Below are 23,645 nucleotides of genomic sequence, written 5' to 3'. Positions count from 1 at the left end.
TCACAACCTATTTTCACTGCTACCTTGGGGAGCAAGGTACAGAAACCTGATGTCCAAAAACATTTTTCTCCAATGAACATTGAGCTTTGAAACCTCCCCATTTTACATTAATCATGGATTGTTCAGACAACACAAAAGGACTGACTGTAGTATTGTAATGCCTCTCTTTTTTTCTTTAACTATTTTGTGAATATTAACTATTTTTTTGTATCATTTCTTTTTAATTTAATGTATGCTGTTGTTGTTCCTTTATATTTACGAAGTGCCTGTTCAGCTGCAGCAAGCAAGAATTTTGGTGTGTATGCACATTTTCTCTTCTTCTTTGGCTTCGCGGATGAAGATTTATGGAGGGGTAATGTCCACGTCAGTTGCAGGCTCGTTTGTGGCTGGCAAGTCCGATGCGGGACAGACAGACACGGTTGCAGCGGTTGCAAGGGAAAATTGGTTGGTTGGGGTTGGGTGTTGGGTTTTTCCTCCTTTGTCTTTTGTCAGTGAGGTGGGCTCTGTGGTCTTCTTCAAAGGAGGTTGCTGCCCGCCGAACTGTGAGGCGCCAAGATGCACGGTTGGAGGCGATATCAGCCCACTGGCGGTGGTCAATGGGGCAGGCGCCAAGAGATTTCTTTAGGCAGTCCTTGTACCTCTTCTTTGGTGCACCTCTGTCACGGTGGCCAGTGGAGAGCTCGCCATATAACACGATCTTGGGAAGGCGATAGTCCTCCATTCTGGAGAAGTGATCATCATTGTTAAGGTTAATATCCTCTCCTCTGAAATTTGTCTGTTTGGTACATGTCTGAAGCAAGGCTTTGATAAATCCTCCAGCTAAGTGGTGGTGGCAAACCCAGTCTTCCTGTTTATCTCTGAGAAATTAGGATTGCGTTATACCACAACTATCAATCAGGAGCTTGCTCCTTCCAGTCTAGGGTAAATGTTCACATCAAATACAACTACATTACATATTTGGAAAAAGTTGCAACTCATGTTACTTCATTCTATTTGGCCACCAAAATATGATTTTTTATAGCTAAATCTCTCAAGTTTTGCATTTTAAAAATGGCCTGGACTGAATCGTAATCAGGATTTTATTTATCTGTTGATGCTATTGCTTATGTTGTTCGTTTTTACTTTTGCTTAATAGGAATATTGTACCATTACCAACAAAAAATAAAAATACAAATGTTAATTAATCAGCATTATTTTGTAAAGGGATAAAAGGGATAGCTTGCTTTGCATGAGTGTCCGCTTGCTAAATGGAAATTTGAAATTCATCCTTTGTTGGAGGCAGTTAATCACCTCTTATGAAAAAATTTGGATGACATGAGGACTTCAGTTTTTCCATTTTTAAAGCAGGGATTTTATTACATTGGAAATATTTTTAATTTTCAACATCCAATACCAGTATTTAAATAAATAAGTCACAAGATTCTGTAGTTGAACTGTGGTTGAAGTGAAAAACAAAACGCTGGAGAAACTCAGCAGGTCAAACAGTGTCCTTTATGTAGCAAAGGTACAGAACCGACGTTTCGGGCTTGATCCCTTCATCAAAGTAGGAGAAAATGCCAGCGGGAATCCGAACAAGAGTTTGGTGGGGGGGGGGGGGGGGGAGAACAAAGGCAGGAGATGATAGGTGGAGAAAGGGGGGGGAGTGGTAGGGCTGGGTGGGTAGCAGAACTAGTAAGACAGGAAAAGGGGAGGGGGGAAAAAGCAAACAGGTTTAATGGAAAGTGGTAAAGTCAATGTTAATGCTATCTGGCTGGAGAGTGCCCAAATGGAAAATAAGGTATTGTTCCTCTAATCTGTGGGTGGTCAGGGTTAAATAGTACACAAGGCCATGGGCAGGCATGTGAGTGTAGGAGTGGGACTTGGAATTGAAATGGTCGACCACTGGCTGGTCGCTGTCGTTGCAAATGGAGTGGAGGTGCTGAGCAAAGCAATCTCTCAGTCTGTGACTGGTTGTTCTGATGTAGAGAATGCCACAAAGGGTGCACAGAATGCAGTAAATAAGTCCTCTGAAGGAACAAGTTTTGTGCTGAGGACTACCCGAAACTCAAACAATGGTAAATAAATTCTCATGTTTGAGAGGGGAGATGGAGATGTTTGATTAGATAAATCAAGATTGAGTAAAGAGTTGAAAATTATGCTGATGGTGGGCAAGGATAGAAGCAAGTTCCGTTAGATCAGTGGTTTTCAAATTTTTCCCACTCACATACCACTTTAAGTAATCCCAATGCCAAAGGTACTCTGTGATTTGTAAGGGATAACTTAAAGTGGTGTGTGGGTGGGAAGAGAGGTTGAGAACCACTGCTCTGGACCCAATTGATACTGAAATATTTCGCTTGAGAAAAATTGTCATTGGCCCATTTCCTTTGGAGTTATGAAACTGTGCACATAATGAGTCAATTAGATACAATTAAAACAATGGTTTTCAAACTTTTTCTTTCCACTCACATACCACCTTAAGTAATCCCTTACTTTTCTTTCTTTGGCTTGGCTTCACGGACAAAGATTTATGGAGGGGTAATGTCCACGTCAGCTGCAGGCTTGTTTGTGGCTGACAAGTCCGATGCGGGACAGGCAGACACACTTGCAGCGGTTGCAAGGGAAAATTGGTTGGTTGGGGTTGGGTGTTGGGTTTTTCCTCCTTTGTCTTTTGTCAGTGAGGTGGGCTCTGTGGTCTTCTTCAAAGGAGGTTGCTGCCCGCCGAACTGAGGGACCAAGATGCACGGTTTGAGGTGATATCAGCCCACTGGCAGTGGTCAATGTGGCAGGCACCAAGAGATTTCTTTAGGCAGTCCTTATACCCCTTCTTTGGTGCACCTCTGTCTTGGTGGCCAGTGGAGAGCTCGCCATATAAAACGATCTTGGGAAGGCGATGGTCCTCCATTCTGGAGACGTGACCTACCCAGCGCAGTTGGATCTTTAGCAGCGTGGATTCGATGCTGTCGGCCTCTGCCATCTCGAGTACTTCGATGTTGGTGATGAAGTCGCTCTAATGCTGGTGGAAACGTTCTAGGAGCCGTAGGTGATGCCGGTAGAGGACCCATGATTTGGAGCCGAACAGGAGTGTGGGTATGACAACGGCTCTGTATACGCTAATCTTTGTGAGGTTTTTCAGTTGGTTGTTTTTCCAGACTCTTTTGTGTAGTCTTCCAAAGGCGCTATTTGCCTGGGCGAGTCTGTTGTCTATCTCGTTGTTGATCCTTGCATCCGATGAAATGGTGCAGCTGAGATAGGTAAACTAATCATACTAATCATAGAGAACCTATGGTATAAAGATTACTTAAGGTGGCATGTGAGTGGAAAGAAGAAATTTTAAAACCATTAAGTTAGATCAAACCCGACAACCTGAATTGCTTATGCAAATTACTGTTTTGGTTCATTATATTGTATAATTCCAGAGAGATTTGAGTATAACAGTATATCCAAGCATTATATGCATATCATGCCTAAAATTCCATGTTTTATTCATAAAGCCACATTTTTTCTTCAAGTTATAAGAATGAGCATGTGTAGAAATCACTATACCTGCACATTGAAAGAATCAAAGGCTTGTTCATCCAAACCAAAAGTCTTGAGCGAATCACATGTAGGTCGACCAGTCCAGAATGATCTGGGTCTGGCTAGGAGCAACCCTTTAAGACCTGCCAGTAGACGCGGCTATGCTCTCAGCCAATCACAGCCATCCTATACTACAATATACACATATATACATCAGTGATAGAATCCGTACTATCAAAATTGTATAATATTGTGTGACAGATTATATATTTTATATGTTTTAAAGGAGGTAAATTGTGGCAGGTTTTTTTAAAAATGTGTAGGTCACATACAAACACTTCAAAACAGATTTCATTTAAAATGCCAGAACTCTGCTCAAACCAGACAGACCAGGCTCCAAGTACCTTTGCAAAAACTTTGAAGAATGCCTATAAGGACTTCATAAGTAGGTGTTAATTGGACATGCTGTAGAGTAATGTGTAGTCTTCCAAAGGCGCTATTTGCCTTGGCGAGTCTGTTGTCTATCTCATTGTCGATCCTTGCATCTGATGAAATGGTGCAGCCGAGATAGGTAAACTGGTTGACCGTTTTGAGTTTTGTGTGCCCGATGGAGATGTGGGGGGGCTGGTAGTCATGGTGGGGAGCTGGCTGATGGAGGACCTCAGTTTTCTTCAGGCTGACTTCCAGGCCAAACATTTTGGCAGTTTCCGCAAAGCAGGACGTCAAGCGCTGAAGAGCTGGCTCTGAATGGGCAACTAAAGCGGCATCATCTGCAAAGAGTAGTTCACGGACAAGTTTCTCTTGTGTCTTGGTGTGAGCTTGCAGGCGCCTCAGATTGAAGAGACTGCCATCCGTGCGGTACCGGATGTAAACAGCGTCTTCATTGTTGGGGTCTTTCATGGCTTGGTTCAGCATCATGCTGAAGAAGATTGAAAAGAGGGTTGGTGCGAGAACACAGCCTTGCTTCACGCCATTGGTAATGGAGAAGGGTTCAGAGAGCTCATTGCTGTATCTGACCCGACCTTGTTGGTTTTCGTGCAGTTGGATAATCATGTTGAGGAACTTTGGGGGACATCCGATGCGCTCTAGTATTTGCCAAAGCCCTTTCCTGCTCACGGTGTCGAAGGCTTTGGTGAGGTCAACAAAGGTGATGTAGAGTCCTTTGTTTTGTTCTCTGCACAAAAGAGTCTGGAAAAACAACCAACTGAAAAACCTCACAAAGATAAGCGTATACAGAGCCGTTGTCATACCCACACTCCTGTTCGGCTCCGAATCATGGGTCCTCTACCGGCACCACCTACGGCTCCTAGAACGCTTCCACCAGCGTTGTCTCCGCTCCATCCTCAACATCTATTGGAGCGCTCACACCCCTAACGTCGAGGTACTCGAGATGGCAGAGGTCGACAGCATCGAGTCCACGCTGCTGAAGATCCAGCTGCGCTGGATGGGTCACGTCTCCAGAATGGAGGACCATCGCCTTCCCAAGATCGTATTATATGGCGAGCTCTCCACTGGCCACCGTGACAGAGGTGCACCAAAGAAAAGGTACAAGGACTGCCTAAAGAAATCTCTTGGTGCCTGCCACATTGACCACCGCCAGTGGGCTGATAACGCCTCAAACCGTGCATCTTGGCGCCTCACAGTTTGGCGGGCAGCAGCCTCCTTTGAAGAAGACCGCAGAGCCTACCTCACTGACAAAAGGCAAAGGAGGAAAAACCCAACACCCAACCCCAACCAACCAATTTTCCCTTGCAACCGCTGCAATCGTGTCTGCCTGTCCCGCATCGGACTGGTCAGCCACAAACGAGCCTGCAGCTGACGTGGACTTTTTACCCCCTCCATAAATCTTCGTCCGCGAAGCCAAGCCAAAGAAAGAAAAGAGTAATGTATTAGTTGTTTGGAAAGCAACAGATGAACGAACTTGGAAGATTAGGCCTGGAGTCGCAGTCTGTCTGAGTGCAGTTGGCTGTTCTAAGAGGGTCATGTGGTTTTCTCTTGAGTGAGAGTGAGAGAAATCAGTTCTATAGTTCAACAGCAGCAGCTGGGACTGGAACAGGGCAAATTGGCAAGCTTGTGGAAAACCCCATTAAGAAGACGGGTTGTGCGTTCTTAGTTCAGCCTGGTCAAACCCCTCATGGTCCATACAAGAGCAGATGCCTACTGTATAATTTTTCACTTGAAATAAGGGAAACAAAAAAGGAACTCTGTGGTGACCTGAAAGAAAGAGGTTATCATCTGGAGAACCCTGAGAGGGCAAGTTTCTTCGGCAAGACACTGACGTGGCTGATCTGAAAGAATCAGTTTGTGTCCAACAAGAAACAAATCTCTCTCTGAAAACTGACAAGAACCTTACTGAGCGGTAACCATTTACGTTTCAAGCACTAAAGCCTGGCGAAATTCATAAACGTTAAATTCTGTGCACAGGATAAGATTTGCCTGCAACTAGTGAACTTGAGGAGTGAGAAGTGAGATTGGACTGTGAATTAAAGAACCATTCTGAACTTACACACATTACATACGTGTGCTCTTTAGAATTAGGACGTTAAGTTAGGTTAAATTAAGTTAATAGTAATAAGTTAAATTTTGATCCTGTTTTCATGTTTAAAAATAATTAAAAGCAAATTTTGTTGAAGTCACCATTTGTCTTGATGAATTTTTATTTCTGCTGGGTTTTGGGGTCCTCTGGGCTCATAACATTTGAACAGCTGAACTGCACAATTAGTTGGAAGGCTGCTCTCTCATCCCTACCACCTTTTCCCTCAACTGGTCATCTCTCCTCTCTCCAAATGGACTTGATGAAGAGTTTCATCCCAGTTATCTCTTTCGTAGGACTGATGAAAGGTCTTCGCTTTGACACCATAACTTTTTTTTATTTCCACAACTGCTGCTTGACTGGTTGAGTTCTTACAGTATTTGTGGTTTTGTTAGTTTCCAGAGTCTGCAGTTTTATTTGTTTTTCTTTAACAGCACGTTTCTGAATTATCATGAAAAATGTCTTGAGATTCGTTTTAAACATTTTTCAGAAGATAACCTCTAGACTGTCCTTGGACATTTTGATGTTACCTCTTTGGCTTGGCTTTGCGGACGAAGATTTATGGAGGGGGTAAAAAGTCCACGTCAGCTGCAGGCTCGTTTGTGGCTGACAAGTCCGATGCGGGACAGGCAGACACGATTGCAGCGGTTGCAGGGGAAAATTGGTTGGTTGGGGTTGGGTGTTGGGTTTTTCCTCCTTTGCCTTTTCACATAAATGCACTGATATTTTCAAATATCATATACAGTACAACTCCGATGATACAAAATCAGATTATCTGAAATCCTTAGTTGTCCAAAAAAATTTTTGACTGGAAAGTGGCATCTGTTCGGCTCCGAATTATTTTTCCGGATAATTGAGGTTTTCAGAAAAATCAGAAATCCTCATTGATCTGAAAATTTTTGAAGCTGAAATGACATCATTTCTTGGTCCAAAAGATTTTGGATAAATGAGGATATCCAAAGCAATTATAAATCTTCAGTTATCCAAAATTTTCTTGGAGCCGAACTGATGTCACAGATTGAAAAAAATTTGTGGTTTTGGTGTTAGATATATCTTATTTGTTCAGATAATTTTTTGGTGCGAATTAAACATTATTTCATGCTTAAAAAACCTTCCCTTGTTGTTTTGGTTTAAATACTGTTACAAGTAAGTGATTTGCTGTTGCTAATGGTTGTTTTTAAAAATATGACCAGTTCTCCAAAAATATCATTATTGGAAATAGGCCCGGTCCCAAACGTTTTGGATAATCAGTGTTGGACTGTAATTTCATTAAGAGAACTTTAAGAGTGACTATGTTGTTTCTTTCTATTGCAGGTGGTTATTCAGCTGACCATACAGTCATTAAAATATTCTGGAACGTGGCAGATAATTTCACAAATGATGAAAAGCGCAAATTGCTGAAGTTTGTCACAAGTTGCTCTCGACCTCCATTGCTGGGATTTAAGGTAGAGATTGTTGCCTTTTTATGAATATTCTACACTTGTAAAGGGAATGTGTTCACCTCATAAAACAGGACCCAGTTTCCATATGCAGTGGTAACAGAACAGAATAGTTTTCAAGTTTAAGGATATTTCCAATATTTATATGTTGCACTTTGAGGTCGTTGACTGACTGCGTTAATAAATGCATCAATGATGTCACCGAGATCAAATGCTTCACAACCAGGGCTAACTAGAAGCCATGGTTGGATATAGAGGTCTATACTCTCAGAGCATGTGATATTGCCTTCAGGACAGGGGATAGGATGGCACTAAGGTCATCCAGTGCTGAACTCTCCTATGTAATCTGTAAGGCAAAGCAGGGATATGCACAGAATATCCACAGACAGCTGTGTGCCACTGGTGACACAAGGTGCATGTGGTAAGGAATCAAGAGTATAACGGATCACAATTCAGCCTTGTGAGTTAAGGACCACGACACCTCCCTTCTCATATATGCAGTTTAATGAGAAGAACAGGATGTTGCTGAAGAAAGCTCCATTTCCCCCTGATGAAAGGGCCGCTGCATAGCCACGGCCAATGTGAGGAGAGCCCTATCCACGTTGAACACACAGACGACTGTTCTGGGATCCCTGCTCTTTGTGATTTTTATAAATGAACTGGATGACAAGTCAGTAAGTTTGCGGATGATACAAAGGTTGGAGGTGTTGTGATTGGAACTGGAGGTTGTCGTAGGTTACAAGAGGATATAGACAGGATGCAGGGTTGGGCTGAAGAATGGCAGATGGAGTTCAATTCGGATAAGTGTGAGGTGATGCATTTTGGAAGGACAAACCAGAAGGCAGAGTACAGGGTTAATGGTTACTTAAGTGACCTTGGGGTCCAAATCCATAAATCTCTCAAGGTCAGTGCACAGGTTGATGGTATAGTTGGGAGGGTCTATGGATTGCTGGGCTTCATTAATAGGAGGATTGAGTTCAGGAGTAGAGAGGTCATGTTGCAACTGTACAAATCTCTGGTGAGACCACACTTAAGAGTATTGTGTTCAGTTCTGGTCACCTCATTGCAAGGAAGTGGAAGCTATAGGGTGGGTGCAGAGGAGATTTACCAGGATGTTACCTGGATAGAAAATAAGTCTCATGATGCAAGGTTAGAAGAGCTGAGATTTTTTTCTTTGGAGCATTGAAGGATGAGAGGAAACTTAATAGAGGCCTACAAGATTATGAGAGGCATATATAGGGTGAACAGCCTGCACCATTTCCCCCAGGGAAGGAATAGCAAACACCAGAGGGCATGAGTGCAAAGTGAAGGGAGGGAAATTTATATGAGACATCAGGGGTAAGTTTTTTCTTACACAGAGAGCTGTGGGTGGCTGGAATGCCTTGTAAGGGATGGTGGTGGAGGCTGAAACATTAGGGGCATTTAAGAGAATCTTAGACAGGCACACGGATGAAAGAAAAATAGAGGGTTATGAGGTTGAGAGAGTTTTTTTAAGGAATATATGGGTCAGGACCAGACAACATAGCTGGTCGGGTACTGAAGGACTGCACAGACCAATTAATGGAGGTCTTCACACCTCACTGTGGCAGTCCATCATTCCCACAGGGTTCAAGACAGCTTCCATCATCCCAGTACCCAATAACAGACCTCCGAGATTACTACCCTGTGACACTGACTTCCGCCATTATGAAATGTTTTGAGTGTCTGGTGGTGGAGCACATTAAAACACAATCCCAGAGTCACTGGACCCATTTCAGTTGGCCTAGTGAATAAAAAAACATTCCACACATAATGTTATAGCCTTGTCCTTTCTCTCTATCCTGTCCTACCTGGAGAACAGCTTTCCTGACACCAGGCTGACGTCCATTGACTTCGGCTTGGTGTTTAATGCGATCATTCCCCTGAGGTGGAGAAGCTGTCCTTGCTGGGACTCCACTCCTCTCTGTAACTGGATTCTGAACTTCCTGACAGAAAGACCACAGTCAGTTTGGATAGGTCCATAAGGTTGAACACTGTCATGCTGGTGCATCTCAAGACCCTGTGCTCCGCCCACTCCTGTTCATGCTACTGACCCACGACTGCATCACCAGATCCAACTCCAACAGTGACATCGTTTGCAAATGACACAACAGTTGTTGTCGTCATCAGCAACAACAATGAGTTGCACTTCAGAGAAGAGGTGAAAATCTAGTGATATGGTGCAAGAGTAACAACCTGAGTCTCAATGTGGACAACACAGACCAAAAGGAGATTGTGGATTTCAGGAGGACCAGGAATGACCACCCTTGACTGCACATCCACATCTCAGCAGTGGAGAAAGTGGGGAGCACAAAGTTGCTTGGAGTTCACTTAACTAGTGACCTATCATGGACACTCAACATTTCCTCACTTGTCAGGAAGGCATAACAGTGACTGCACTTTCTGAGAAGACTGAAGCGGACAAGGCTACTGGCCACCATTATATCGACCTTCTACAGGAGCTCCATTGAGAGCTAGTTGGGTACTGAAGGACTGCTCTGCTAGCTGCATCACAGTGCAGTTCGGTTGCTACAGATAAATGGATTGGAAGTCAATCCACATAACCATAAGAGTGGCAGAAAGGATCACTGGAGTCTCCCTCCCACCCATGGATATGATCTACTGGTTGAAGAGGGCTTACAAAATCATTGAGAGCCCCTTCCACCCCGCACACAGCATCTTTCAGCTGCTCCCGTTGGGAAAGAGATACAGGAGGATCAGAGCCAGTACTGCCAGGCTGAGAAACAGCTTCTTCCCACGGCAGTGAGAATGTGGAACGACCAAAGGAACTGCTCTCACTGACCATCTGAGACTCTCATGTTCATAAAACAGTTTATTTATTTGTATATATGAATACTTGACTCGCATATGTATTGTTTTTGTGTGTGTTATGTCCAGTTGTGTGTCTGCGTGTTTTGCACCGAGGATCAGAGAACGCTATTTCATCAGGTTGTACTTATCCAGTAAGACGACAATAAACAACTTAAATGCAAGGATCTTACAGAAAAAGCACAATGTTATCCATATTTGGTATGGCCATTAGTCTCTTGAATAATCTGGGAAATCCACAGAATTTTTTGTCTGTACTTGGAATCAAGGATAAAGATTGAGGTGCAATGGAGTTTTCCTTTTTTTTCCCAAGAGGCTTGTCCTTATTCTTATACTTTAAACGAAGCATATGGTCTAACACTTGTCAAACCAAATCTCATTGTTTTGGTTTATGAAGCAAGTTGACATCAGCTAATTAAAGCTTCATCATTCTATAGCGCTTCAACAATAACTGTTTCTTCTCCTTTTGTGTAAAATGCATGTCAGTTCTTTTAGATGTAGTGATCTGTACTCTGCTATATCACGTAGGATTCTACCTTTTCATGAATCACTTGACTTATTTGCAGTAATAGCATTTCAGTAGATTAGTATAACCTTCTGATGGTGTCAGTTCGTATTCACTTTAACTGTCAGTGTTGTAATTAAGGGAAACTATAACTGGATATCCACGTATTTTTAAAATACAAAGCACTTGTGAATGTCATCAAGTACTTGAATGCTGCAACAATTAAGACAAGGTGTGCAGAGCTTGGGATACATTGTTCAAATGGCAGCATTGTATTTTTCTCGCATCTTGCAGCAGCGAACTAAATCTTCAGATCTAATGATAATTAGAATTGCAGCTTCAACATTGCACTCCAGAACGAAGGTTATTAGAAACTCAGCAGTCTAGTTGTAATAAGAAGATGACACTTGTATTTCAGACACTTAGAAAATGTGTTTCATTATGGATGACTCATTCACTAAAGGATCGGCCTACGGGACAAACGTCCTCTACCAACCTGACCCTGTTACATCACACTTCACCACAACACCAAAGTGCATGTTGAAATGCTAGAAAACAAGTCCACTCCCATTTCTTGACAACCACCACTCAACAATGGCAGATATTAATGATGCATTGTCTATTGTCTTTGATGGCTATTGGAAAGGGAGAAATGTTTGTTGTTTGCACACTGGCTTTCATAGCCATATCAGAAAGCAGAAAACTGGAGTGGAAGTACTGGAATCACTCTTGTTCCCAAGAGACTGCCTGAGGAAGAAAAGAATCCATGTTAGTGCAGATTCCATTGAAATGTAATAACAAGCCATATGATATTTTCACCTGTCTCCACTTCAGTGGCCTTTTTTCCCCTGCAATGGGATTTTGGTAAATATTAATAGGTAATGTGAAGATTTTGTGCGAAGTCCACTTCCATGGATAAAAAGCTCTCAGCAATTCAACTTAATTTGTAAGCCATAGAGCAATCAGGTGGTTACTGATTAGTTACTATTGACAGCGTGAGGTGAGCCCACCTCACTGACAAAAGGCAAAGGAGGAAAAACCCAACACCCAACCCCAACCAACAAATTTTCCCCTGCAACCGCTGCAATCGTGTCTGCCTGTCCCGCATCGGACTTGTCAGCCACAAACGAGCCTGCAGCTGACGTGGACTTTTTACCCCCTCCATAAATCTTCGTCCGCGAAGCCAAGCCAAAGAAGACTGTTGACAGCAATGGAGTAATTTTAGAAGATGAACTTAATACTTTTTATTACATGATACTTAATGTTAAACACAACTGTGAAAAGTTAATAACACCTCAGGTGATGTTGCACATTTAAAAAAAAAATTATTGGGGAAAAAAATGTGGTAATTCCAAACGTTCACTAGATTGCATGGTGTCAAATGAATTGCATATACAGGTAGTCCTCGACTTCCAACCTATGTGAGTTATATCCACCTGCACATATGACCAAATTAAAAAAAATCTTTATTAAAACTACTGTACAAGTACATATTTTGTATTAAAAGTACTGTATACAGGGGTCCCCACTGTCCGTGGCAGCCTAGGGTCCCCGAGTTATGACAAATCCAAGTTACGACCAACCCGGCAGTCCCAATTATGTTCGTAAGTCAGGGACTATCTGTACAGGTAAACCCTGCTTTACAAATACACACTTTACGAAAATTTCCTGCATGAAGAAACCCGTGTTTGCTGTTACGAAGGAATTATAATGGGTTTTCGTTTTTACAAACATTGCCTCCAATGGGTCTTCGCTTTACAAATTTTTGGTGTACAAACGATTTCTCAGGAACACTCTACCTTCATAAAGCAGGGTACCTATATCAGGAGAATGAAGGTTTTCTTTTAAAAGCTGTGTTGATCACAACCAAGGTTGATGTTTTGCTAGTATTATGAATGGTAGATGGGGTCAAGTATCTACATGTTATTTTTTGTTTGGAAAGCAAGACGATAAAATCTAGCCCTGATCACATTTTAGTAATGGCAGGCCAGCATAGCAAGGCACCCTGATACCTGGATGTACCATGGTTAGATACCTAGGTGTACCGTGGTTAGATACCTGATTAGATATCTCTATGCACAGTGGTTAGATACCTAATTAGATATCTCTAAATACAGTGGTTAGATATCTAGATGTACCGTGGTTAGATACCTGATTAGATATTTCTATGTACAGTGGTTAGATACCTGATTAGGTATCTCGTAAGTACAGTGGTTAGATACATAGATGTAGCATGGTTAGATACCTGATTAGATATCTCTAAGTACAGTGGTTAGATACCTAGGTGTACCGTGGTTAGATACCTAGATGTACAGTGGTTAGATACCTAGATGTACAGTGGTTAGATACTTAGATGTACAGTGGTTAGATACCTAGATGTACAGTGGTTAGATACCTAGATGTACAGTGGTTAGATACCTAGATGTACAGTGGTTAGATACCTAGATGTACAGTGGTTAGATACCTAGATGTACTGTGGTCAATTAATTAAGGTTTAAAGAAGCCTGTGGGGCAGCTTCAGGATTATACACTGAATATTGATTTCCAAAGAATTGACAGGAGACTCTAGGCATGAAGACTGAGTTAAGATAATCCTCAGATTGAAATATTTGTCTTCTGAATGCCGAAAGTGTTTAGGTTATCATGCTTCCATGGGGAATTAAAACAAGACACAACTTTATGCAATTGTGGTCACTGCGAAATAATCTAAATAAGGTTTTTGACTCATTAATTCTGCAGAGGGTTTGCCAAAGAGCCATCTGATTCTTTCCCCATACATATTCCTGCACACTTTTCATCAGTTATTTGTTGAATTCCTCTCTAAAAACTTTTAATCAACGGTTTCATTAATATTGAGAGGCTATGAAATTATGTCTCAACCAGATGAGTATACATTTTTTTTGTATTCTTTAGTCAGGCTCATTAAACTCATGTTCTCTTGTGCTTGATTCTTCTTACCTGAGAACAAAGCAATGAGTAACTATTTAAGTTAATGATTTTAAACACCTTGAGCTCCAATGGAGGTGTCACAGCTGAGGTCTTTGTGTAAAATCGAGTGGTCTGTGAGAATCCTGGATCATTCTCATACCCTTTTGAAAGCATGCTGTTGGTCTTTTCTTTACCCTTTCTAAATATCACTGATGGCTGGAGACATTGAGAAATTGTTGAAATACACGCAGAAACTAGTTAATTTTAAATATTTTGTTTATCCATTCTTGAGATAACATTTAAGAAAGGAAATAACCAAACTTTTTGGCTTTTCACCTTTTTATTGAAGGTGTGAATTGAGATGTGCCTGTCATAGTACAAAGGCCACACTGCATGAAATGGGGCAAAATATGAAATTCTACCTTGTGGATCCCTTACACTTGAAATCATAGTTATTAATATAGAACAAAAATGTACTTAATGGATATGGTATTATGTGACTAAAGTTTTTTTTAGTAATAAAATCCAGAAAACTATATATGAAAAGTGTGAATTCATTTGTTTGATTTGCCCTATCATGAATTGTTCCTGAACTTTTATATTTTTACAATGCACTGTTCTGCATATCTTTCCCTAATTATTTATCCATGGCGCGATAACCTAGGACTAGGCTGTAAGTCTTCTTTGCTCTCATTCTGTTAGAGATCTTCTAATTAATACCCAGTGATCAATAAAACAGGATGAATTTGCCTGATAGTAATCACTTAATGCGAGAAGAATAAATAACTGCCATTAGGAAGTATTTGACTAATCCCCTAGCAAATAACTTCCAGATAAAAGCACACAAATTATCCTATTTTGTATGTACATTCTGCTGACTGAGTTGATCCTTGTTCGACTTTACTATTCTCAACCTTGACATTATATTGAGATTTGAAAGTTAGTAAGGGAAGTAACCATTTTTCAGTTAATACATGTTTAAACACAAAAATATATGTTTTTATAAGTCTGTATTTGTAATTTGATTTCAGCATTATTTGCAAAAATAGGTCCCCAGTGATATAGTATTCTGTTTCAGAAAATCACATTTGTTTTGTCACAATCACATTAAAATAAGTTTAGGGTCTCTAAAATATGATGCTCAGATCAGAGTTTTCAGGTAATTGGCATAATTCTCCTGTGAACTTAGCACCAAAGGCTCTGGCTTTTCTGAAAAATGGTATAAAATGTTGTTCATTATTGGAAACACTGAACACAAATGACACAACATGAACTGCAAATGGTAAGAAATGAGGACCATCTTTGACAGCTAGTATATTCCTTCCTATTCTTTTGTTCCTCTTAATTCTATGAAAACTGAGATCAGAACTCATTTGTCAACAACCTTTCTGTATTGCTCATCCATTCTAGATCTATTTTGTGGTGTTCAGATATGTGGGGAAACATCCACTACCTGACTTATGTGGCTTATTCTAGTCTGAGCTCTTCTGGTTATAATTTTGCATCACTCACTCATTCTCAATCTGAAGCAAATTAACAAATGTATCTTCCAAGATGAATAGGTAGCATAATCAGACTATTCAAGAAGAAACCACGAGAGAGCTGTGTAATATAAGTAGACAGATTTATAGATGCAGGGGGGAAACTGTAGCACCCAGAGTAATATGCTGTGAATCAGAATGCAATCTCCCAAGCATATAAAGCTTCTAAGCCATCCATTTTTAGCTGTTAGTACTTTGCATTTTTCACTAGTCCTTTCATTGCTCGATAAGCATTCTGCTCAAAGGCTGCACTTTGACTTTGCCCTGTACTAATGCTGCCTTATCTTTAATTAAGTGCAATAAATGTCCAAAAATTCATTAGAAAAGAAATAGCACTGTCAATGCTAATCCATTTTAGAAGATGATTGAAATCTCTTTCAGAAAATCATATGTTTCAGAATAAAGCCGCCTGCCAGCAATAATTATTAAGACAATCAGAAGAATGGATAGTTGTTGAGAATGTTGTAAGTGCATTTTTACCAAAGCATTTCTGTTAACTTAAGGATCACTGACCAAATCAACAATATCCTGGTTACTTCAGATTTCTATACTGTTGGAATTTTAAAAATTGTTTTCAGATTTTATTTGCAAGAACTATAATACATTTTATGCAGAAGTCTTGTAAATTTTAAAGGCTGTGGTGTGAAATTGTTGAAAATCCTGATCTCTAATCATATCTATATAAACAGGTACAGTAAAATCCACATTATCTGGCGCCTCTGGGGATTGTGGATGTTGGATATGCGAATTTTCTGATTGACTGAGACTCCCTCTTACAATGCCTAACTAATACACCTGCATTAAAAGTTCACTGTTTGAAAGACAAAAGATGATGCAAAATGTAATTTGGGAAAGAAAAATGATTTTTAAGTACATTAAGTACATTTTTGATTTTTATTGAATGGTAGAGCCGGCTTGATGGGCCAGATGGCCTGCTCCTGCTCCTATTTCTTATAATCTTATTAATTATCCAAAGTTCACTTTAATTAAGTAACTCCCGTAACTTACAAAATTTAAATTTAAGTTCTCTCCCCAGTGGCTGGCGCTGTGACAGTGTTGCGCTTGTTGCTACACTAACCGTGCCGCCGTCATAATTAATCCACTCCTTCAGGTTTACAGATAAAGTCTCTCTAATATACTTAATAGTAATAAAGATAGTGGGTCCTACTAGGCAGGGTTAGGGAGACACTTTGGGAGAGTCAGACCCTCAGTATAACCCAACTCACCTCCACGTCAGCATCCCAGTCAGGCCCTCGGTGCAACGTAACTCACCTCCATACGTGTCCTGGTCAGACCTTAGGCACACCTTCCTTTAAATTCAAACCCCATTCACTGGCACTGTCATAAATAACCCTTCCCTCACCCCAAGTTTATAGATCAAGGCTTACTAATATACTTAATGATATACTAATAAAAATAAAGGCGCTTACTAGGCAGGGATAGGGAGACACTTCGGGAGAGTCACCGCAGCAGTTGTTAAGGAGTCCAGAGGACCCCCAAAACCAGCAGCGATAGATATGCACCACAACACAGCGTTACTTAAACAAAAGTTGTTTTTAATTATATTTGAACAAGAAAACAGAATTAAACTTTATAACTTAATACTTAACCTACCTAACTACTTAATTCCCCCCTCTAATACTAAGCGCAGATGTGTGTAATATATATTTAAGATTACAAAAGTTCATTGAATCACAATCCAATCTCACTGGTTGCAGGCAATTCTTGTACTGTGCACAGAAGTTAGCTTTAACAAAGTTCACCAGACTTTGATGCTTAACAGGCAAATGGTTATCACTCAGGAGGGTTCTTGCTGGTTTTCAGAGAGAGATTCCTTTTCCAGGACATCCACAACTGATTCCTTCTCAATCAGTCTTGCTGATGAAACATGCCCCCTTCCAGGTTCTCCAGATGATCCCCCTTTCTTTCAGGTCACCTTTCACACTGCCAGACTTCTCCTTTGACCAGGCAGCCTTCCAAAGTTTGCCAGCTTGTCCCTCTGGAATGGATTTCTGTCTCTCTCCTCTCTGTTTCCCTCTCTGAGAGCAAAAACTCTTCTCCTCTGCCTGCAAAGATCACATGCTCTCCCAGGAAAGCTGCTGTCGATACTTTGTTGCCTCCTGAAAAAATCATTCTGCAAAAGTCCTGCAAATATTCTGTGTTTTAAAATGTGTGTGTGCAAGCTGCTATAACAATTCCTCCCAAACCACCTCTAAATACTCTGTCACACAGTGAACAGCATCAACCGGCTCTTCAATCTGGGTACTGCCATTTTATTCAAGCACAACTTTATTGAAACTTTATTCAAACAGCTGCTGTGGGCAGGTCATGACCGGGGCACTCTGCTGGCTGAATGTTTTCTCCCATCATCACCAAGGGTTGTGTTGCTTCAGAGAACATTTACTTACTCAATTTTAAACTTTTATTTAAAACTTTATTTATTTATTTCCTTTATTTTTTTTTTGTTTGGCTGCTGTTTGAGTTTCCGGTTGATTGAATGAATGCCAGATATTGGGGATTTTATTGTATTTTCAAATTTGGCTTTGAATATTGTACAATATAATCTCAAAATGATACAGTAGCTTTATTTGTTATATTTTAGAAGTATTTGCAAAATATGGTAATTAGTTTGATAATTTAATGAAAAATTCTGGCATCACACTTTTAACTGGTTAATTGTGATGAGATTGCTGCTGGAGCAGTCATGAAGGAATTCAACAGGAGTTTGTAGATGGATCATTTTCCTATTTTCCACAAATAATTTTTGTTTGGAGGGTCCACAAATTGTTAAATAAATAAGCAAATTGAGAAATAATTCAAATCTTCTATTTAATTTTTATAATATGCTGCCCAATTATTTGTCCCTTTCATTTATTTCCTCCATTGTTGTGAAGATTAGATAAATTAGAACCAACGCTTTTATTTTTTACTGCAATTTGTTGAAAATTTTTTTCTTTCATTGAGGTTGTTTTCATATAGTTCATAACAGGTGTGAGGAAACCAGTTTCTGTGTCAGTGGTTATGGGGAAAAGGCAGGAGAATAGAGTTGAGAGGAAAAATACGCCAGCCATGATTAGAATGGTGGAGCAGACTTCTTGGGATGAATGGCCTAATTTTTCCCTTGCACCTTATGGCAGGATTTGTTACAGCCAGTTGGCTGGCATTGTAACATGGCAATGACTTCTGTCAACAAGCTCCTACTTTTTGGTACCTCATTAATCAGGTGGCAGTTATCCAAAAAAAAATGTATTTCTATGTAATGTAGTTTACCTCAACCATAACCTCAAATTCATCAGCCAGTAAATCAAACTTCAGGCCCATCTTTCAGATGCTCGTAACCGAAGCATTCCAAAGTGAAGATTTCATGTTGAGGTGAAATTCATGAAAAGATAGATTGGTGACTGACACAGGAAATTTGGAGTGGAGGCACACCTTGTTTATATTCAAGATGTTAAAATAAACAATTTTCAGAAATCTTCCATTATTCAAGAGAAATAGTTCACCTTTTGTCAGACAATACCTTTATTTAGAGGCACCTGCGAAAAAACCAGCAAGTAATAGATACCCATTACATGAAGAACAAACATAAACATTTTATTTAAGCTTTTGAAGAAGAATCAAGATCTAATCTAATGAAAGTACATAAAATTATAAACTGACCATCATGAAGAGAACACATCAGCGCCTCTACTTTCTCGTGAATTTGCCGAGTTTTGATACCCCATTGAAAAACTTGGTAAATTTCTACAGATGTGTTGTGGTAAGTGTGCGGACCGGCTGTATCACGGCTTGGTATGGGAGCATCAATATCTCTGAGCGGAAATCCCTGCAAAAAGTAGTGGACACAGCCTCATACATCGGACAAAATTCTCCCACCGTTGAGAAAATCTACAGGGAATGCTGCCATTGGAGAGCGACAGCAATCATCAAGGATCCACACCACCCAGGACATGCTCTGCTCTCGCTGTTCCCATCAGGAAAGTGGCCTAGCTGCCACAAGACCTGTACCACCAAGTTTAGACTCCTAAACACGAAACTCGACCAGAGACTCATTTAAGGACTCTTATTTTGCACATTATTTACAATTGAATTTTTTTTTGTATTGGACAGTTTGTTTGCACTGTTTACATTTCTCTCTGTTCATGATTTTTTTTTGCTCTAGCAATAAATAGAAATTCCTGTAGGAAAAGACATGTCAGGGTTGTATGTGATGTGTAGGTACTCTAACAATAAATTTAAATTTGAACTTGGAAATTTCTGAATTTAATGATCTGAAGTTGGATTTGATATGCCATTTTTATTCGTCTACTAGTGTGAATAAAATCCTAGAATAATTTCAAATGTTTCCAGAGGAAGATTGGGATGAGTTTATAATTGGTCTTTTTATCAGTTTTGATAAAGATCTTGGCTTGTTTTCAAATTTTCTGTCCCCCCTCACTCCCTTTATACACTGAGGATTTTCACTATTTGGTATGTTTTTCAAACTCTGTTATCCAGTAAAATGTTGCTTTTGTTTGAGGATGGAGAATCTGAAATAGACCCAATGTCTCAACCTCTCAAATTTAAGGCTGGAGCAGCCAGTTTTTGTAGCTCCAACTGTCAGAAAAGACCAGATTGAATTCTTGTAACGGCTTATCGCATTTTGAAAGCAATAAAAGATAATCTCCAGAAATTCAGTAACTTAATAACTAAAAAAAAAAATCGGTGTTTCATCTTTCAGATCTTGAACGTTAATCTTTTAATGATCCTGAGAATGTCAGGATATTTCAAGAATTGAAACTGAATGTATAACTTTGATTCTTGTTCAGATTCTGCTTCGATTGAGAATTTTCCTTTCCATCCTCAATTTTTTTTTCTTTGCAGCAATATTCTAATGCCATTTTTAATTTGTTTCTAGGAATTATATCCAGCTTTTTGTATTCACAATGGAGGGACTGACCTGGAGCGTTTACCTACAGCCAGTACTTGCATGAACCTTCTGAAACTTCCAGAGTTTTATGATCAAAGCCTAATGAGAAGTAAGTTACTTTATGCAGTTGAATCAACAGCTGGTTTTGAGCTAAGTTGAAGTGAAAGAGGAGGTGGAGAATGATGGACGGTGCCTACAAATGTACCAACAATCAAAAGTTCTCATGAAGGGGGGCAAGACTGAATTGTGTAGCATCAAAGGGGTTTTAATGAAGATGAGGCTTCTAATCATATACCTTGTGACTCAGATGGACGTATGGGTATGCCAGAAGTTTATACAGTTGAAATTGAGACTATGTTCTGAGCAAGTGGCCTGTAAGGTTGGATTATCAAATCATCACTTGACATTTACAGAAAATAGCCCGTGCTGTGTGGCGTTAACCAAAGATTCACTGATGTTATGTGTTCGTCTCAACAGGCAATAAAGTCAGCCGTAATAATGGAAGGTATTTGCATTTAAAGTCGGCTTTTCATAAGGCTAACGTTTTTTTTTTCAACTTCATACTGGTTCCATGCATTTAATATCACAGTGAGGTGGAAGCACATAAACCATGTAATACTGCCGCCTTTTCCTTTTTCAAAAATTGCACATTTTTTGGCCATCTGTTTTAAATCACAATTAGGTCTCTATATGGAACCCAATAAAGCAGAGTTGCAATTTAAAACCTAGATTAAAATTGTATGATGTGACATTATATTAATGACATGACCTTGCTGCTTAACTGTGGTGGGAGTTCTGAATAAAAAGCATTAAGTGGATGAGATATTATGTGGACAGATTGCTTGATCGCGATAGAATTCAGCTTGCTCATCTAAATAGTTCCATTAGGCCGAGGGAAATGTGTTTGAGGCAGATTTAGTCCAGCAGTTTCTGTAAACAGGGATGTGAATATCTGCATCTGTGAATAGTATTGTTTTTGTTCTGTATCTGTACAGTTTTCTCTTGTGTATTAAACCTGTGCTATCAGAATGGTCCTTATTGTTAAGAGTTTTAACTTTAACAGCTATTAAACAAAATTTGAGTAATGAAGGTAATGTGTCTAATGCGTCATCAGAGATAATTACAGAAAATTGCATAAAAACCAGGGTTCAAGTAAATTAACATTGTTCAAGTAAACTAAAAAAAAACCCGAAAACAAATAAAGTAAAATAACTCAGCTCTGGATCACCTCGAAAACAGCAATTCATGCATACCGCTACTCTTCATCGACTACAGCTCAGCCTTCAATACCATTATTCCCTCAGTGCTGGTCAAGAAGCTACAAACTCTAGGTCCATACCCCCACCCCCTTTTGCATCTGGATCCTTGACTTTCTCATTGGAAAACCAGTCAGTATGAATTGGAAACAACATCCCCTTCTCACTGATTATCAACACAGGCAGACCTAAGGATATGTGCTTAGCTCACTGCTCTACTCATACACCCACGATTGTGTGGCCAGGCATAATTCCAATGCCATCTACAAGTTTGCCGATGACCACAGTTGTTGGCAGAATCATAGACGGCAATGAGGAAGCGTACAGAAGGGAGATAGATCAGCTCGTTAAATGGTGTAACGACAATAACCTTGCGCTCAACTTCAGAAAAACCAAGGAGATGATTGTGGACTTCAGGAGGAAGTCAGGGGAACATGGCTGAGTCCTCATCAAGGGCTTAGTAGTGGAGAGGGTCAAGGACTTCAAATTCCTGGATATCAAAATCTCCAAGGTTCTGTCCTAGAGCCTCTACATTGATGCAATCACAAAGAAGGCTTGCCAGCGGCTATACTTTGTGAGGTATGTGAGGAGATTCAATATGTCATTGAAGATTCTTGTAAACTTCTATAGGTGTACCTGGAGAGCATTCTGAGTGGTTGCATCACTGCCTGGTATGGAGATGCCAACTCTCAGGACAAGAATAAACTCCCAGAGGGTTGTTAATTCAATCTGTGACATCACAGGCACCGGACTTCACTCCATTGAGGACACCTACATGAGGCGGTGGCTTAAAAAAAGCAGCCTCTATTCTCAAAGACCCCCACCACCCAAGTCATGCCCCCTTCACTCTGTAACCATCGGGGAAAAGGTACAGGACCCTAAAGACTAGTACTTAGCAGCACAAGGACAGCTTCTTCCCCGCTGCCATCAGATTCCTGAATAATCAATGAACCAAAGACACTGCCTGACTTCTCATGGATTTTTTAATAGTAATCCAAGTTGGTTAATAATATGTACATTTCCACTATAATGCTGCCACAAATGACTTGTTGATGACAATAAATTCTGATTTCATTGGATATGGTTTGCTGTTAATGTAAATAAATACAACAGATCCTAACACTTCTAATAATACAGTAAAAGTCCAAAAATCCAGATGCCAGAAATCCAGATGACCCGAGATTCCGGATCTCTCAACGACTCTCGGCTTGTGTGCTTGCATTCATTGCATAAACACCACGTGATAGAGGAATTAGGGGATATGGGGAGAAGGCAGGTAGGTGGAGTTAGGTCATAAATTAGATCAGCCATGATCTTATTGAATGGCGGAGGTGGTTCGATGGGCCATTTTTGGCCTACTCCTGTTCCTACTCCCTATGTTCCTATATGTACAGCCCGAGAATCCAGAAAACTTTGAAAATCTGGTCTGGCCCAATCCATGAGCAGCCTGGATTTTAGGACTTCTACTGCACTATTTATTAATTATCAACGTGTATACTTTTAATCTGTCATGTATGGATTTTATGGGTAAAATGATAAAACCCAGGTTACACTTGCTGTCAATACTCCAGTTCTGAAGAATAAAGCCAACAATTAATGCTTGTAGATACTCAGTACAAAATGATTTAATCTACATTAATAACTGATTTACCAAAAAGACCATCAGGTTTATAATATCAATCAATAGTTATTTTCATGTTATTTGAAACTTTTATTTTCCACGATGGTCTAATGTTAAATACCAAGAACATGATTCTGCTATTAAAATGTTTGCAAAATTAGCTATCGGCACATCAAATTCATAACCACAGGTTTAATTTTCTTTTGAACCAATATACTCCATGTACAGTTTAAATGCCGCATTGATTTTGGAACCAGCCTTGATTCAGCCAGAACATTATTGTGAATTTTCTTTTAATTGCAATGCGTGGAGCCAAGAATTTAACATTTTGAGGTAAGTTGGGTGTATTGTCATTTACAGGAATTTTTGTATCATCCTGCAATGAAGAATCAGTAAATTAACTTTTCTAATTCTAGTAAAGTTATTTCCTTTGACCCAGAAAGCCTGAAAAAATAAAGTCAGACTGATGTGCGATTTGGATGGAATTGGAAGTGATTGTATTTCCATGTCTTTAGTCCCTGTCCTTGAAGGTAGTGAAAGGGATGTCATTGGGGGATCATGTAAGAAATAT

At 40.0% G+C, this 23,645-nt stretch overlaps 1 protein-coding gene across 11 annotated transcripts in view; it reads left to right on the top strand.

Moving 5' to 3' along the window:
* Positions 1–23,645, top strand: part of ube3c (ubiquitin protein ligase E3C) — a 194,879-nt gene that overhangs the window by 162,199 nt on the left and 9,035 nt on the right. For 9 of the 11 annotated variants that reach the window (XM_069914741.1, XM_069914747.1, XM_069914744.1 and 6 more), the window contains 2 exons: positions 7,343–7,473; positions 20,186–20,306. In XM_069914741.1, the coding sequence (XP_069770842.1) occupies positions 7,343–7,473; positions 20,186–20,306 (252 nt within the window). Of the gene's footprint in view, positions 1–7,342; positions 7,474–15,669; positions 15,753–20,185; positions 21,287–23,645 lie in introns of those variants that run through there. The other 2 variants (XM_069914746.1, XM_069914745.1) reach the window with 2 other exon arrangements.

The sequence above is a fragment of the Narcine bancroftii genome, chromosome 1 (assembly GCF_036971445.1).
Source record: "Narcine bancroftii isolate sNarBan1 chromosome 1, sNarBan1.hap1, whole genome shotgun sequence".
Classification (NCBI taxonomy): Eukaryota; Metazoa; Chordata; class Chondrichthyes; order Torpediniformes; family Narcinidae; genus Narcine; species Narcine bancroftii.
This window is presented reverse-complemented; position numbering and strand designations above follow the sequence as displayed.